Source organism: Phoca vitulina, unplaced genomic scaffold (assembly GCF_004348235.1).
Source record: "Phoca vitulina isolate PV1807 unplaced genomic scaffold, GSC_HSeal_1.0 scaffold16, whole genome shotgun sequence".
NCBI classification, from domain to species: Eukaryota; Metazoa; Chordata; class Mammalia; order Carnivora; family Phocidae; genus Phoca; species Phoca vitulina.
The window spans coordinates 5208842-5225955 of NW_022589719.1; the positions used below are offsets into that span (position 1 = coordinate 5208842).

The 17114-nt window shown below is 35.7% G+C and overlaps 1 protein-coding gene across 2 annotated transcripts in view; it reads left to right on the plus strand.

Annotated features, from left to right (window-relative positions):
* Positions 1–17114, plus strand: part of LUZP2 (leucine zipper protein 2) — a 467078-nt gene that overhangs the window by 219493 nt on the left and 230471 nt on the right. For both annotated transcript variants that reach the window (XM_032413845.1, XM_032413846.1), the window contains exons 4-5: positions 1551–1632; positions 7281–7343. In XM_032413845.1, the coding sequence (XP_032269736.1) occupies positions 1551–1632; positions 7281–7343 (145 nt within the window). The remainder of the gene's footprint in view (positions 1–1550; positions 1633–7280; positions 7344–17114) is intronic.

Genomic DNA, 17114 nt, shown 5'->3' on the forward strand with positions numbered 1-17114 from the left:
GACAAAGTTCAAATTGATTTTAACAATCATACAAGCTCTCACTAGTATCCTGAAATTGAGACTCGGACCTAAGAGTTTCTAGAGTAAGAAATCTGGGAGCATCATTAAATCCCAATGGATGAAAGAACAGCTTGCAGCTGTGTGGGATGTGGTGGTCAAAGAATGAACTTAGGACCTAGAGTGGTCCTGGTGGTTGTGACAGAGACCTCATACTTATTAAGTGATTATTTTCCAAGCATTGTGCTAAGCCATTTTGCCTACATTATGTCATCTAAACCTCACTACAAACCTATCAGATAGCTCTATGAGTGTACCCATTTTATAGATGAAGAAAATGGGTCTAAAAGGGTACACTCCTATGCCTAGTCTCTGTAGTGTGGTTACACACAAAGGTTGCAGAGGTAGTCTTTTGGCACTAGATTGGGAATTTTAAATTAGTTTGAGTTCTGCCGGTAAGACTAGGAAAGGTTTCTGTTTGGCTGTTGTTGCTTCAGAGGAGTTTATTCCTGGGGTGCCTGGGTGGCTCAGTCATTGAGCGTCTGTCTTCGGCTCAGGTCATGGTCCCAGGGTCCTGGGATCGAGCCCCGCATCAGGCTCCCTGCTCAGCAGGAAGCCTGCTTCTCCCTCTCCCACTCCCCCTGCTTGTGTTCCCTCTTTCACTATGTCTCTCTCTGTCAAATAAATAAATAAAATCTTTAAAAAAAAAATAAAAGTTTATTCCTGTAGCCAGAATAAAACACACACACACACACACACACACACACACACACACACACACACGTACATACTAATCCTCATCTGGTATCAAAACGTTTGGAAGTGGTAGCTTAGGTGATAAAATGGAGGCACACAAAGATAGTATGATTTGTCATAAATGAGTCAATCTTAGACCCTTGAGAGGAATGCAAAATTATGGATAATGCTTACATTTTTTAACAAGTGAGACAAGGTCCACATGTATTAGTGAGCTTGAGACATAATGTGTATATGCATGCAGACGTGTGTTTCTTTTATTAGACACAATAAATGAGGCAGCCCTCAAGGTCAAAATAAGTCTCTTTTCTCTTCGTTTTTATAAAAAAAGTCTCAGGCCTTATAAAGGATGTCTAAAGTATACTGCCTTAGAATTAATCAATTAGGAGCATCCAAGGGGAGTTGTAATTTTATCCTGTCAGCAAGTCTGTGGCAACTTTTTCTCTAACCAGCATGTTCACACCCTGGCATGCTGTCACTAAAATTAGCTTTTCAACTCTAATTATTACATTGATTTGATTTAACACATTATGCAGCTCACAGATGATTCACACAGTGGGATTCGTACAAGACACAATAGCAAGGCAATTTCCTTTAAATATGGCTTGCTTTTAGTACTTGCATGGGAGAGAAAACTTTATTATTAGAATCCTCAGATACATCCTGCATGCTTAACTGTGTCCCTACATACAATTCTAGTTGTTTCCTAAATGTATGTCAACAGCAAAGCCTCCTTTCATAATGTACATAAGAAATAACAGAATTATGTCTCTCTTTTGCTCTCTGTTTTCTCCTAGAGAACAAATGAAGTCTCTCCAGGAGGTCCTGCAAAATCAACTTAAAGAGACAACTGAGAAAGCAGAAAAACAACAAGCTACTGTAAGTATGTTAATTTTTTTGTGTTTGCTTTGGGGCTGGGAAATTATTTTTAAAATAGACTCAGGTCCTAGAAACAAGATAAAAAGGTCCACTCCCCATAAATGGTATATAAGATGGTTCTGGAGAATAAAGTAGAAATCTAGTGAGAAAATCTGGAGAGAAGTTTGATTCTCAAGCCTTGGGGTGTGTCAGAATCACCTGTGGAGTTGAGTAAACAGGCAAGGTCATTATATGCCATAATTCAGGATCCATTGGTTTGGGGCTGACACCAGCACTTTTGTCCCACTCTTGACCTCTGTTTTCATCAATAAATGAGGGTTGGGAACTAGAAGACCCCTAATAATCAAATACAACAAAAATCTTTTCTTGGAATGAATGCTGACCCAGTATTTTTATGATCTCGGTGACTGCATTTTCTTTACTGTATCCCTATCCCTCATCTACTGAACAGGAATCTCTCAGTGGTGGGGCCATACACTGACTGTTTAATCAACTCCCCAGGTGATTCTGACATACCCCAAGGCTTGAGAATCAAACCTCTCTCCAGATTTTCTCACTAGATTTCTACTTTATTCTCCAGAACCATCTTATATACCATTTATGGGGTATACCTTTTATCTTGTTTCTAGGACCTGAGTCTATTTTAAAATATATTAATGGAAAATTTAAGGTACAGTTGGTCCAACAGATCAGGAAATGGACCACCATTGAGAATTTAGTTTATTTCTCACAGTTCTCAAGGGGGTGGCATGCCTTGTGACAGGTGACTATCCAAGGAAGTACTCGGGTAGGTCATGAGGCAGAGGGAGGTGAGAAACTGTGGGCAAGAGCATTTATTGTGGTTTCTGTGGGAAAGAATGTGTGAGGCAGGTGAAGCAGGCTTAGGAGGAGTTAATATGAATGATCTCAGCAGGCTCTGGGGCATAGGGATTGCCCCTAGTTGTCTGGGGGGTACCTGACCCCTGGGGTGGTTAGGGCAGGTGTATAGTGGCTTGGCCTATGAGAACACGCCAATACAAAGGGGTGGCTGGGGTTAAGGGTTCTGGGTTGGTTAGTTTGTTTTTGAAAAGCATGTCACCAGGAGTAATTGTTCAGTGTTTGCAGTTGAATGACTAATATGTTTTACATCAGAGTCTAGAAAGAGATGACCACAACCTCAACAAATACGGGATTGAGAAATAATTATTAAAACAATGGAGGACATTGGGAGAAGGAAAGGAAAAATGAAGGGGGGGAAATCAGAGGAGGAGGTGAACCATGAGAGACTATGGACTCTGAGAAACAAACTGAAGGTTGTAGAGGGGAGGGCCGTGGGGGGATGGGTTAGCCCGGTGATGGGTATTAAAGAGGGCACGTATTGCTTGGAGCAATGGGTGTTATAGGCAAACAATGAATCATGGAACACTACCTCAAAAACTAATGATGTACTGTATGGTGACTAACATAACATAAAAAAAAAAAAAAAAAAACAATGGTTATTTTTTTAAATGTGCATCTGGTGGGATCTAGAAGAGAGATTTCATAGTACTGGAATTACCTTTTCCAAATTTTGGTAGACTCAAACAGAATGCTTTATGCTTGTTCTCCCCATTTGAAAATTCTAGGTTAACTAAGAATTAAACTGATTTGTATTTTTAAACACTTTTTTTTTGGTAAATAATTATTATTTTCTCTGTTAGACTGTTGGTGTAATTGAAGGTTGGGTAAGGAGAGATAAAGATAATTGTAATTGTTCACTCTCGAAGAGAGGGGAAAAACTGGATTTAATTCTGCAAACATGGTGCTATTTTAGATTTAAGAGCTGATAATCTTATGTGCTACCCTTGATTACATAACTATTTACTATGCCTTTTTCCATAAAAATAACAGATTGTGTATTTTATGTAAAAATGTTACAAATACATCATTTGGTAAGTTTATAGTAAAATGTTATGAAACTTAAAGGATAAACTTAAATCACAAAAATATAAAAGAAACTTGAGAAAAATTAAATTGAAGAAGCAGTAAAGCTGTCATGACTAATTCTGTGGGAAAATAACTTTTTATGAACATGTGAATATTTGTTATTATCCCTAAGCAGATAATGGAATAGCATATCTTTCAAACCTGTGTTCCTCCTGAAAACTCCTAACAGACAGCAAGGAAGAATGAGCTCTCATTCTCTGTAACCAGAGTAATTAAAGATATTAATGTTCATTGGATGCATTTCACTACTCTTGTTAATTTTTATGGCTTAACTTGCCCTAAGTGAGACATAATTAGTCTAAAGGCAAAAATTAGCTTCTAGCTTTGACTCTCATTAAGAGTAAAGAATTGCTATGTTCTTACATTCTTTGTTCAGAGTAAACAAATGGTATTTTCTGTTTCTGAGAATGAAATTCATAACTATCTACCAGGAATGCTTATTTTGCCAGGGATGTTGAAAGCTGTTGGGATTCTAGACTAATGGTTTCAAAATGCTAATACTTTTTGAATATTCTGAATATATTTTAGCTCTTGAATATTTGAACACTGCGTTCTCAAGATTTTCTGTCCTTGTTTCACATTTAAGTAATTGTATTCTTAACATTGCAATATATTTTCATTATACTCTTTATTTTTTTATTTATTATTTCTATTATTTTTATTTTTAAGTAAACTCTGTGTCCAAAGCGGGGCTCAAACTCCCGACCCCAAGATCAAGAGTTGCTGACTCTACTGACTGAGCCAGCTAGGTGCCCCAGTTTTTACTTAAAGTTAGTTGTTGGGACACCTGGCTGGCTCAGTTGGTAGAGCAGGCGACTCGATCTCGCAGTCATCAGTTTGAGCCCCATGTTGAATGTAGAGTTTACTTAAAAAAACAAAAAACAAAAAACAGGAAAACCTGCTCTAGCTACTTTTAAAGATTGTTTTAAAGTAATGTGTGAGAAAACCCCTTGTAATGTGTTTGGATGTCAAAATAAAATAATCATTTTAAAAATTTGTTAATTATGTATAACATATACTGAATAGTATCAAAATGTGATGATTTGGGAAAAGTAGTGGTCCATGAAAGAATAGGTTATTAATATAAGCAAGGTGGCTTTAAGTAGTTCATGACTTCAAGATCAAACTGAGGGTTCTAGAGAGGAGGGGGGTGGGAGGATGGGTTAGCCTGGTGATGGGTATTAAAGAGGGCATGTTCTGCATGGAGCACTGGGTGTCATACGCAAACAACCAATCATGGAACACTACATCAAAAACTAATGATGTAATGTATGGTGATTAACATAACATAATAAAAAAATAATAAACTTTCATTGAATGAATGAAAAAAAAATGAAACATAAGAATGGAAATTTAAAACATAAGAGAAAAAACAAGCAGCCCAAATGGTCAATTACTGAAATCAACCAAGATCTCCAAAACAAAGGAACCTGAGGTATTTTGGAGCTTGAAGCCTGGGACAGGGAGGACCTGGCGTGGGTCTTCAGCTAGTCTTGTGGCTGGCCCTGTGTGTATTTCAGGCAGCCCTCTTGAAGTGGATGCCTTCACAATCAAAGCTTACGTCAGCACTTGCATCACAAAAAAGAAAAGCCAGCTGCCGGAGCTTATACTACATCTATGTAGGCACTTTAGAAATTTTGAAATGTTACAAATTTGTCTTTTAAATTCACCAGTAAAAAGTGATCCCAGGAAACCCTAGGCCCCTACCCTCCACCCCAATAAAAGCAGAACCTCAGGCCTTCACTCTCCCTGGCTCTTTCTACCCATGGCCTCACTGTGTGGCCCCAGGTGTGACATGTAATATCCAGGACTTGTAAGTAATAAACCTTTTTTTTTTTTTTTATTTTCAAAGTTTCCTGATGATATCGCTGAGGGTGTCTTGCAATCATACTACGAACCGCAAAGGCTGGTCCAGCCACAAGATTGGTTATCTATAGGCTGAGGCAGTCAGTACACAGCAGTAGAAATGGGTGCAAAAGCTGTTTATTGGGGCATACCCTATTGTGCTGCATACATATCTAATTTTGAACGGCACCACGTCTCCAGTCCTTTGCATTATCAACCAAATCGAACTATCTTCTCAATGGGACAGAGTGTGATTTATGTTTTCAGGTTGCTGTCATTATCTTCATAGTTAAAATTTAACTTGAAAATTATTATGACCAAAACGATGGTCGTGGTAGTTCTCAGGCTTCTGCTTGTTTTATATGGAGTTTGACCATCCAGAATTGGTTTAGATCTCTGTTACCATTTGAAGGAATGGTTTAAGGACCCCTATACAATCCAGAAAAGAGGGGGCATTAACATTTGTTACAAGGAAAGCAAAACGTACAAAAACATGCACAAGACTAAGACACATCAACTTCTGGAGAGTGAAGGAAGAAAAATTAGGTGGGGCTTTAATAGTAGGTGTAACTATTTTTTTACAAGGTCTGAAGAAAACTGGACAAAATATTTATATTTGTTTATTCTTAGGTTTGGGCCCAGAGGCGTTTTACATATTACTTCTTGGTCTTTTGTTTATGTTTGAAATGTTTCAGAACTATTTTTTTTTTTTTAGATCTGTATATATGGTGAAAATTCATTTTACTCCTAAACTTGATTTCCACTGATTCAGTTTATCCCCAGAGATAACCCACATTACCAGTCTCTTTTGTATCATTCCAGGGATCCTCTAAGACTGTTGCTAATATATATATACACACACTAGCTACATAAGGCTATTGAGCATTATAAAATGGCTAGTCCAAATTGAGATATGCTATTAGTGTAAAACATACAGTGGATTTTAATGATATATTGTAAAAAATAATGTCAATTATATCATTAATCCATTACATGTCAAAATAATAATATTTTGAGTTTATTGAATTAAATAAAACATATTAGTAAAATTAATTTTATCTGTTTCCTTTTAATTTTTTAAAAAATGTGACTACCAGAAAATTAAAAATTGGAGACATTAAATATTTTATCCACTATCATAAAGTCACTTTTTATCAGAGTGAACTCTCACTGACTATAAAGTCTCAGATTTTAACAACTGTGCTATACTGAATTTTTTTTTTTTTTTTTTCAAAATACTCAAGCAGATATACTCAGGCAGCAGAGGTGCTGTGTTTATGCAAATACAGTTTGAACAACTGACCTAAGCTTACAGATTCCAGCAATATCAAATTCAGAAGGAAACATCATGATTTCTTTGGTACGGTATTATAACATTCTGTGCTTTGGAGACCAGGAATATCACTATGCAATTGCTTTCCAACCTGCTATAGGTCAAAATTACCTGCAGAGTGTTTTATGAATGGAGATTTCTAGGCCCAACCCTAGAATCTAGCTTTTTGTTGTTGTTTGTTTTGTTTTGTTTTTTTTAAAAAACCACATTTTTCTAATTGAGGTTTACATAGGTAAAAGAATCAGTTATAATATGCATGGTTTCTCAATTTAAAAAAAAATGAATCTTTTACTACATGAGAAAAGCCTTTTTTATAATCAGTAGGTCTATGTATGAATTGGGCATGAAAGTTTGGTTAATGAAAATTTCAATCCTTTGTTCTTTTTCAATATTTGTTGATAAAGAGATAATCATTGTATTATGCTTCAAAATCATGATAATAAATTTATAAAAGCCATAGGAATGAATTTAAAATGTGCTTATATAATATTCCATTCATTTTCAGATTAATTTTTTAAAGACTGACATGGAAAGAAAGAGCAAAATGATTCGAGATCTCCAGAATGAGGTAAGATATATTTCAGGCAAATTTTATATAAATCAAAGCATAGACACAAACCCACATACGGATTTGCCACAACTTTTGGAGTATTGATTACATGCCAATTTGGCCTTTAGTTAAGTACTAAGGAAAGGAATTGCACTGTTGAGAATTTCGAAGAGTAGGTAATCCCTACTTTTATATATATGTTAATGTTATTAGTTCATACCTCTCCAGTTCATTTTCTCCTCTAATTATACTTTGCTTGGACTAATATTAAAAATTAATTTTCATTTCATAAATTCATCTGTCCACCCAATGACATTACAGGAGCTGAAGAAGAAGGCTATCTAGAAATTGACTTCATGATAGGAAGAGCCAATCTAGAATGAAAAATTTATTTAGGATCATCTTAAAGTAATGTAGAGTTGAACAGAAATAAGCTGGAACAGCTTTCATTATAGCCTTTAAATTCTGAGAACCCTATAAAATACGTATTTTCTTTGTCTTGTTATATGACTACTTTATTTTCTGCAATTCCTCCATCACATTTCTATTTCCACCTTTTTTCTTGAATGCAGTTAGTTAATTAGGACTCTTAAACCATGACTAATTAATGATACATTTTCCTTGATCAATCTCACTAATTATGATTTATTTTGAATCCCAAATCAATCACTTTAGACTTTCCTTGTCTCTTTTTCCTTCTCTCATTCTTTTGTTTGTCCATACCTTCCTTTTATTTTTTGAGACACTTAAACAATAGATGAGCCTCATTATTCACATTATTCCTAAATGGTTTCCACCTTGATATCAAGTTTAAAAAAATAGGCTTTACGAATGTCTTGGTATTAAGCATTCATCATCAGGACTCTGATTATGACATTAAAATGGTTTATCAGATGTGCATGTGCAAAGAATGCATAGAAGAAAGGAAAGCAAGACAGATTTTAAATGACTTTCTGATGATTCTCTTGTATTTTAATTTCTGTCTAATGTGTTTTTCTTCTGAGTGGTGTTTTTTGTTTGTTTGGTTGGTTTTTCTTTTTGGAGTGGGAGAAAGTGGGGGGGGGATGGGTAGAGGAAAGAGAGAATTTTAAGCAGGCTCCATGCCCAGGAGCCCAACAAGGGGCTTAATCTCATGACTGATCATCATGAGCTGAACCAAAATCAACTAATGTTCCTAGTGTTCTTAAGAAACTTAAGAATTTAAGATGAGCGGACTTGATGATAGTTTCCCTGAGGCGTGAATCTTCTTGATTTCCTGTTTATAGTGGAAAATATCAGCAGACCAGAGCTACTAGAATACTGGGTGTCCCGGATAATAATATCTTGTTCACTGGAGCTCAGTGAGAGGGTCAGATTACTCTAGTCAAACACTTCCAGGGATCATTTCAGACAAGGTGAATATTTCAAACATTAAAATCAGTATTAAAATAGGAAATAAAGAGGCCACCTGGGTAGCTCAGTCGTTAAGCATGCACTCACTATTCACCTAACTAGCAATAATAGATCTAAAGACCGCAACAGGGGCACCTGGATGGCTCGGTCGTTAAAGCGTCTGCCTTCGGCTCTGGTCATGATCCCAGGGTCCTGGGATGGAGTCCCACATCGGGCTCCCTGCTCAGCGGGAAGCCTGCCTCTCCCTCTCCCACTCCCCCTGCTTGTGTTCCCTTTCTCGCTGTGTCTCTCTCTGTCAAATAAATAAATAAAATCTTAAAAAATAAAATAAAATAAAATAGGAAATAAAGAACATTTGCCGGTGCATGCACAAACTCACATACCAAACAACATGAGCACAGTTGTATAATAATGAAAGGATTATAGGTTAATTTATACCGCTAAGCATCATCAGTTAACTTTTAATCTTAGATAATTTTTTTAAATCTAGACTTTAAGAAGGAAGCACTTTCAAAATCAAAGTATAAATTATTCATAACAAATACATATAAAGACTAACAAAATGTTTTGTTTCTGGGGGATACTTTTATAGGATCATATTCATTTTCTAAGTGTATAGGCTAGAGTAATTCTAAAACAAATACAACCTTACAGAAGTAATATCTGCTAAATGTAAGTAAGCTTTGTAATGAAATTTACTACTTACTTTCATTGTATTGAAAATCTGCAAGATGAAAACTCATAACTAGAGACAGTTTTTGACTTCAGCAAAACCTAATGGTGGGGGCGCCTGGGTGGCTCAGTTGGTTAAGTGGCTGCCTTCGGCTCAGGTCATGATCCCAGGGTCCTGGGTTCGAGCCCCCCATCGGGCTCCCTGCTCAGTGAAAAGCTTGCTTCTCCCTCTCCCTGCCTCTCTCCCTACTTGTGCTATCTCTCTGTCAAATAAATAAATAAAATCTTAAAAAAAAAAAAAACTAATGGCGAACATATATCAATTGAATTTTTTTTTTAATTTGACTCCTTTCTATTAATTCTTTGAAATTTCAGGTTTATTATTTTGACAAATGATCATTATGTTTATAGACTAAACAAAATAATTGACACATACTCTGTACAGTAAAATTATATGGACACTGCCTGGAAGATTTTTAATTGAAGAGCAAGAGAAAAACCAAACAGGTAAATCAATTAAACAAAATATAAGGAGGTGAGAGAGAGAATACAGGTATAAAGATATTTCTGGAAGAAGCTTAAAGTCCCCTGAGAACTTCTGAGTGAGGGTATTAGGGAAGTTTCAGTAGAATAAGGGACTTTTGAAAAATTATTAAAGAATTATTGAAGAATCAGCATTTTTTTCCATTATGTGAAGGTAACTATTAAAAGGCATCTTTAAATTAGCACCTAGGGATTTAGTTTTTACGATTTAAGATATCCCTTGGAGGGAAAAAAATACTCGGACTTTTTAAAAAGCAAATGCAGTGTTGGGCAGAAGGTTTCAAGTTATTGCCCTCTGCTTTTCTGCTTATATTTTCTTCCATGGAACATTCAAGTCAAATCTCTTCCCCCACAGTGTATTTCTTGGTACAGAATCATCATAGTAAGAATTAATAAATGATGGAATGATGCCAGTAAAGTTTTTAAAATTGTTTTGGTTTATACGTAATTTTTTCCTAACATGTTAAGGTTTGATGCAATCGGGGGAAAGCCTTATTACATTTTAGAGAACTCTTTATGAATCCAAGGGAATAAGAAAATATACAGAAGAACCTCCCTTTAGTGCTGGTAGTAGCAGTTAGGTGCCTTCAAAACATTTTAAAAAAATGCTTTTCAATGCACCGATATATAAGCTGTGCATATAGAGGAGTCTGTTAAGACTTTTCCCTGCATTAAAAGAAGAGATTAGTGAAAAGTATGCCTTAGGTTTTAATTTTGATGATAATGTATTTATTAGAAGCAATTCCCTTTAGGATCTTCATCTCAGAGGAGGAAATACTAAATCTTACCTGTAAGGCTGCAAGTGATTGAGTAGAGTATTTGGGATAAAAAATGTAAAATATCATATTATGGCTATGTTTTTATTGATATCATTATTATGTTCTTGATGCTATGATTACAAAGTTTCATGGTAAGTGGTCTTCCCATACATCCTGTGTTTTTAGTGTATGATTCTGCACAGTGTTAGATTTCTCACAATGTAAAAACTTGATTTTGTAGTAGATACATCACCAACTTTCTAGTAATTTCCTATTCTGTCTCTGTTTTGTTTTGTTTTGTTTTGATTTGTAGGAAGGCTAGTATGGCTACCTTAAATTATTTATTTTCATTATAGAAGTATAATTGACATGCAACGTTAAATTAGTTTCAGGCGTGTGATGCAGTGATTCTACAATTCTGTGCATCACTCAGTGCTCACTGTGAAACTGGTCATCATCTGTCACCACACAATGTTATTACGATATTATTGACTACATTCCTTATGCTGTACTTTTCATCTCCGTGACTTAATTTATTTTATAACTGTAAGTTTGTACCTCTTACTCCCTTCCATGTACTTCATCCTTTTCCCCACCCACCTCCCCTCTGGCAACCACCAGTTTGTTCTCTGTATTTAAGAGTTTGTTTGATTTTGTTTGTTTGTTCATTTGTTTGTTTGTTTTTAGATTCTCCATAAATGGAAAATCATATGGTATTTGATTTCTCTGACTTATTTCACTTAGCATAATATGCTCTAGGTCCATCCATGTTGTCACAAATGGTAAGGTCTCATTCTTTTTCATGGCTGAGTAATATTCTATTGTATATGTATCTGACATCTTTATCCATTCATCTATTGGTGCTTCCATATCTTGGCTATTGTACATAATGCTGTAGTAAACATAGGGATGCATATATCTTTTCAAATTAGTGTTTTCATTTTCTTTGGGTAAATACTCCATAGTGTAATTATTGGGTCATATGGTATTTCTAGTTTTGGAACTTCCATACTGTTTTCTTCAGTGGTTATAGCAATTTACATTCCCACCAAAAGTGCCTATAGTTTCCCTTTTCTCCACATCCTCACCAACACTTGTTATTTCTTATCTTTTTTGATACCAGCCATTCTGACAGGTATGAGGTGGTATCTCACTGTGGTTTTGATTTGCATTTTTCTGATGATTAGCGATGTTGAGCATCTTTTTATGTATCCATGTGTATTCAGGTTCTCTGCCAATTTTTTTAATCAAATGGTTTGTTTTTTTTGGTGTTAAGTTGTGTAAGTTTTTTGGGTATTTTGCATATTATTCCCTCATTAGATATATCATTTGCAAAAATCTTCTCCCATTCAGTAGGTTTCCTTTTTGTTTTCTTGATAGTTTCCTTTGCTGTGTAAAAGCTTCTTATTTTGATGTAGTCCCAGTAGTTTATTTTTGCTTTTGTTTCCTTGCTGGAGGAGACATACCCATAAACATGTTACTAGGGGTGATGTCTAAGAGATTACTGCCTATGTTTTTTCTATTTTTTAATTTATTTTTGTGTATGGTGTAAGAAAGTGGTCCAGTTTTATTCTTTTGCATGTAGCTGTCCAGTTTTCCCAACACTGTTTATTGAAAAGACTGTCTTTTCCCCATTGTATATTCTTGACTCCATTGTTGTGGATTAATTAACCGTACAGACACGGGTTTATTTCTGGGCCCTTTATTCTGTTCCATTGATTTATGTGTCTATTTTTGCGCTGGTACCATACTGTTTTGTTTAGTATAGCTTTGTAGTATATCTTGAAATCTGGGACTATAATACTTCCAGCTTCGTTCTTCTCTCTCAAGATTGTTTTGACTATACAAGTTTTTTTGTGGCTCCATACATATTTTAGGTTATTTGTTCTAGTTTTGTGAAAAAACTATTTTGATAGGGATTGCATTAAATCTGTAGATTGCTTTGGGTATTATGGGCATTTTAACAATACTAATTTTTGCAATCCATGAGCATGTAAGTCTTTCCATTCATTTGTATCATTTTCAGTTTCTTTTATCAATGACTTATAGTTTACTGACTATAGGTCTTTCACCTCCTGGTTAAATTAATCCTAGATATTTTATTCTTTTTGGTGCAATTGTAAATGGGATTGTTTTCTTAATTTCTTTCTTCTGCTTCATTATTAGTGTATGGAAACACAACAGACTTCTGTACTTTGATTATATATCCTGTGACCTTACTGAATTCACTTAACAGTCCTAGGAATTTTTCAGTGGAGTCTTTAGGGTTTTCTACATATAGTATCATGTTATTCTGCAAATAGTGAGAGTTTAGCTTTTTCCTTACCAGTGTGGGTGTCTTTTTATTTCTTTTTCTTGTCTGATTGTTGCAGTTAGGACTTCAGGTACTGTGTTGAATAAAAGTGGTGAGAGTGGACATCATTGTCTTATTCTTGATCTTAGAGGAAGATCATATAGCAAACACAGTTTTTCACCTTTGAGTATAATATTAGATGTGGGTTTTTCATTACGGCCTTTATTATGTTGAGTTATTTTCCTGATAAGCCTGCTTTGTTGAGGATTTTTATCATGAATGGATATTGTACTTTGTCAAATGCTTTTTCTCTGTCTATTGAGATGATCATATAGTTTTTTATCCTTCCTCTTGTTAATGTGACATATCACATTGACTGATTCGTGAGTATTGAATGACTTTTGCATTCCTGGAATAAATTCCACTTTATTGTGGTGAATGATCTTTTTAATGTATTTTTGAATTGTGTTTGCTAATATATTTTTTAAGATTTTATTTATTTATTTATTTGTCAGAGAGAGGGAACACAAGCAGGGGGAGCGGCAGGCAGAGGGAGAAGCAGGCTCCCCATTGAACAAGGAGCCCAGTGCGGGGCTCGATCCCAGGACCCTGGGATCATGACCTGAGCTGGAGGCAGATGCTTTAACCAACTGGGCCACCCAGGTGTCCCCGTTTGCTAATATTTTGTTGAGGATTTTTGCATCTGTGTTCATCAGAGATACTGGCTTGTAGCTTTGTTTTTTGTAGTGTCTTTGTCTGATTTTGGTATCAGAGTAATGTTGGCCTTGTAGAATGAATTCGGAAGTTTTCCTTCCTCTTCTGTTTTTTTGGAATAGCTTAAGAAGAATAGGTGTTAACTCTTTTCAAAAAAAAAAAAATTTGGTGAATTCATCTATGAAGCATCTGGTCTTGGATTTTTGTTTGTTGGCAGTTTTTTGATTATCTGGTTTTGATACCTCATACAATCTATTTTTGTTCATTCAATTACTTATTTTACATTTGGTTATTATTATATGGTTAGAACAAATATAAAAATTTGCACCAAAAAATAAAACAAAGAAACAAGAAAAACTCAGCCTCCTTTTTCTTACTTCCATGTATATGATAACTTCATTATCATGTGATATAACCAATCTCACGGACTCCAAAGCTTAAAGTCTCTTTGACTTTGTACTTTCTAAACACCCTCTCTCCACTCTTCTTTACAGTTTTCTTTAAATTATTCATTTTACTCCCTAGGATAAAATAAGTTTATCTATAATGGTCCTAGATATAAAAAAAGGCTCAAGAAATGAGTAGGATAGTACGTAGGGATTGAAATATTAGACAAATTAGACATTGTGACAAGCATCTTTGATTAGTTGAACCTCCTCAATGAAATGTGTGAGTTTGATAATGTCCAGGACTTTTTAAAGGAATATATATAGTTGGTAATACTTGATTTAGATTGGTATTAAAACATAGTCTGTAATTAGTAAATGGAGATAAAAGGGATGGGAGAGAGTGAAAAAAAAAAGAAGGAGGGAAGTAGGGTGAAAGATGCCCATCCCCCCACCACTATTTTTTATGGTGGTTTGTTTTAAGATAGATTCTTATGCTTGATTATTTTCCTGAGACTCATTCAAGATGGTTCAAGGTAAGGATAAAATAAATAATCATACTACTACTAATAATAATAACAAAATGAAGAACCATAAAAGTGGGCCTCACTCTGCCCAGTGTTGGAGATCAGAATTTTGTCAAAGCTAATATGTCTCAGTGGCAGGCTTTCCCTCTCACTATTAGCTCCATTTTTTTTCTTTTTAGTCTCTCAATTCTTTTGCTCATCTATTTATTGCATGGCTTAACCTGACTCTAAATTTCTAATGTGACTCCTCTAGCTTCTACTAATAACTGATTTAATCTCTTTTTATGTTTGGTTTTATTGCTCTTGTTGTAAGTGACTGGCATAAAATTCTTGTCACAGGTCAAGCCACTGACCAATCTGTAGATTTTCAAGTAATTCCAAATAGCCACTGACATATCCAGGCATATGAGGAATAGAACATGTGTTTGAGATGCAGTGTGCCAGTTGCTGTTCTCAGCTGTGACAAAAAGAATTCTCTGATAAGAAGAAAAGGATTTATATACAAAGTTGTTAGAAGAACTGAATACATGGCTTGTAGGCTGAGCTTTAGGAATAGCCACAGTACACCCCAGAGCTGTTCATCTTAAGGCAAGGCTACCTCTGCCAAGACCAGGAAGCTGCCAGATTTGTCCCCCTCCCTGCAGACTCTGATATCATACAGCCCTATCCCTTGTGCATCAGACAGTGGATAACATCTATCCTGTTTTCTCATGTAACTAATTTCTGTATCTACATAAATATTATAGAGGTCATGTCTGATTAGCAAAGAATAAGTCATGTCTGCTTTGGAGCTATAATGAACTTTAAAAATAGAGGGGATTTGTTTGTTTTATTTCTAATTTGTTTCCTTGGTTTAATGCTATGGATAACATTCACATTGTAGAAACAGTTTTCCAAAATTTGGTAGCCTGTGTATTAACAGATTTTCTTTTTTTTTTTTTTTTAAGATTTTATTTACTTATTTGACAGAGAGAGACACAGCGAGAGAGGGAACACAAGCAGGGGGAGTGGGAGAGGGAGAAGCAGGCTTCCCGCGGAGCAGGGAGCCCGATGCGAGACTCGATCCCAGGACCCTGGGATCATGACCTGAGCCGAAGACAGACGCTTAATGCCCCTCCCCCCAGCTCATGCTTTCTCTCTCTCTCTCAAAATAAATAAATAAGATCTTTATAAAAAAAGAACAGAATTTAATAATAACATTTTTCCACATAATATATGACACATTGATAATTATGAAAATCACACAAATAATCATAGTAAACAGATTAAAATAAGAATTTTACAATAAGGGGTGCCTGGGTACCTCAGTTGGTTAAGTGGCTGGCTGCCTTTGGCTCAGGTCATGATTCCAGGGTCCTGGGATCAAGCTCCGCTGAACAGGGAGCCCGCTTCTCCCTCTGTCCCTCCTCCCCACTTGTTCTCTCTCTCTCTTTCAAATAAATAAATAAAATCTTTAAAAAAAAGAATTTTACAATAAAATACTGTAAGAGGGCAGATGAGGGCAGGTGTGGTGGACATGGAATGCTTTATTGAAGAGGTGACTTGAAAAAAAAAAAGGATTCAAATTTGTGGCTATTCACAACCAAGAAAGCAAACATAAGAAAAAGCTTGATATTGCAAACATTCCCTTGTAGGTGAAAGATTAGGGGTGCCTGGGTAACTCAGTTTGTGAAGCGTCGGACTCTTGATTTCAGCTCAGCTCATGATCTCACGGTCATGAGATTGAGTCCCATGTTGGGCTGGGGTCTCAACACGGACTGTGCTTGAGATCCTCTCCCTCTGCCCCTCCCCCTGCACGTTCACGATCTCTCTCTCTCAAATAAACAAACAAACAAACAAACAAATAAATAAATAAATATTTTTAAAAAGAAAGATTATTAGATATTTATTGGTGTAAGGAAAGCAGTTAATTTTGATGATTGTAGCTGAATCCAGTTTCAGGCCAGCTTACTTGCAAAGCATGTATGTGTTTTTAGCATCCAGGTTAACACTGTAGGTCTGTGTTACAAGAAGGCAGTGGGGCAGCTAATCTGATGGAGCCAAAGCATAATACACAGAAAAGTAAATCTGAAAGTCTCCCCTGTCAGATACATCTACATCAGTGACCTTCCTACTTTGCAAGGACACATAATTCATACTCAGCACTTCAGAAGTAAGCCAGAACTGCTGCTTTATGGGAGATTACAATCGACCTTAAATTTTACTTTATTTACTGTTGCAGTTAATTAATTCTGCCAAGTTCTAATTTACTGCATCAGAATGTTGGCTATATGCTTACATCTAAAATTGCATACAATTTTAGAAATGACTCTCCGTTGAAATTGTGTTGCTTGTGCTCTTGGAGGCAACAGGGTCCCTGTTTCTGTTTTCTGACAAGGGGACAGCTAGTGTTCTCCGCCATGCTTCAAGTAAAGGAGAAGAGTTTGCTTTCTTAATTTCATGTATTTTATAAACATTATGTTTTTTATGTACCTCAGAATATTAATTTAATAAATGGAAAAACA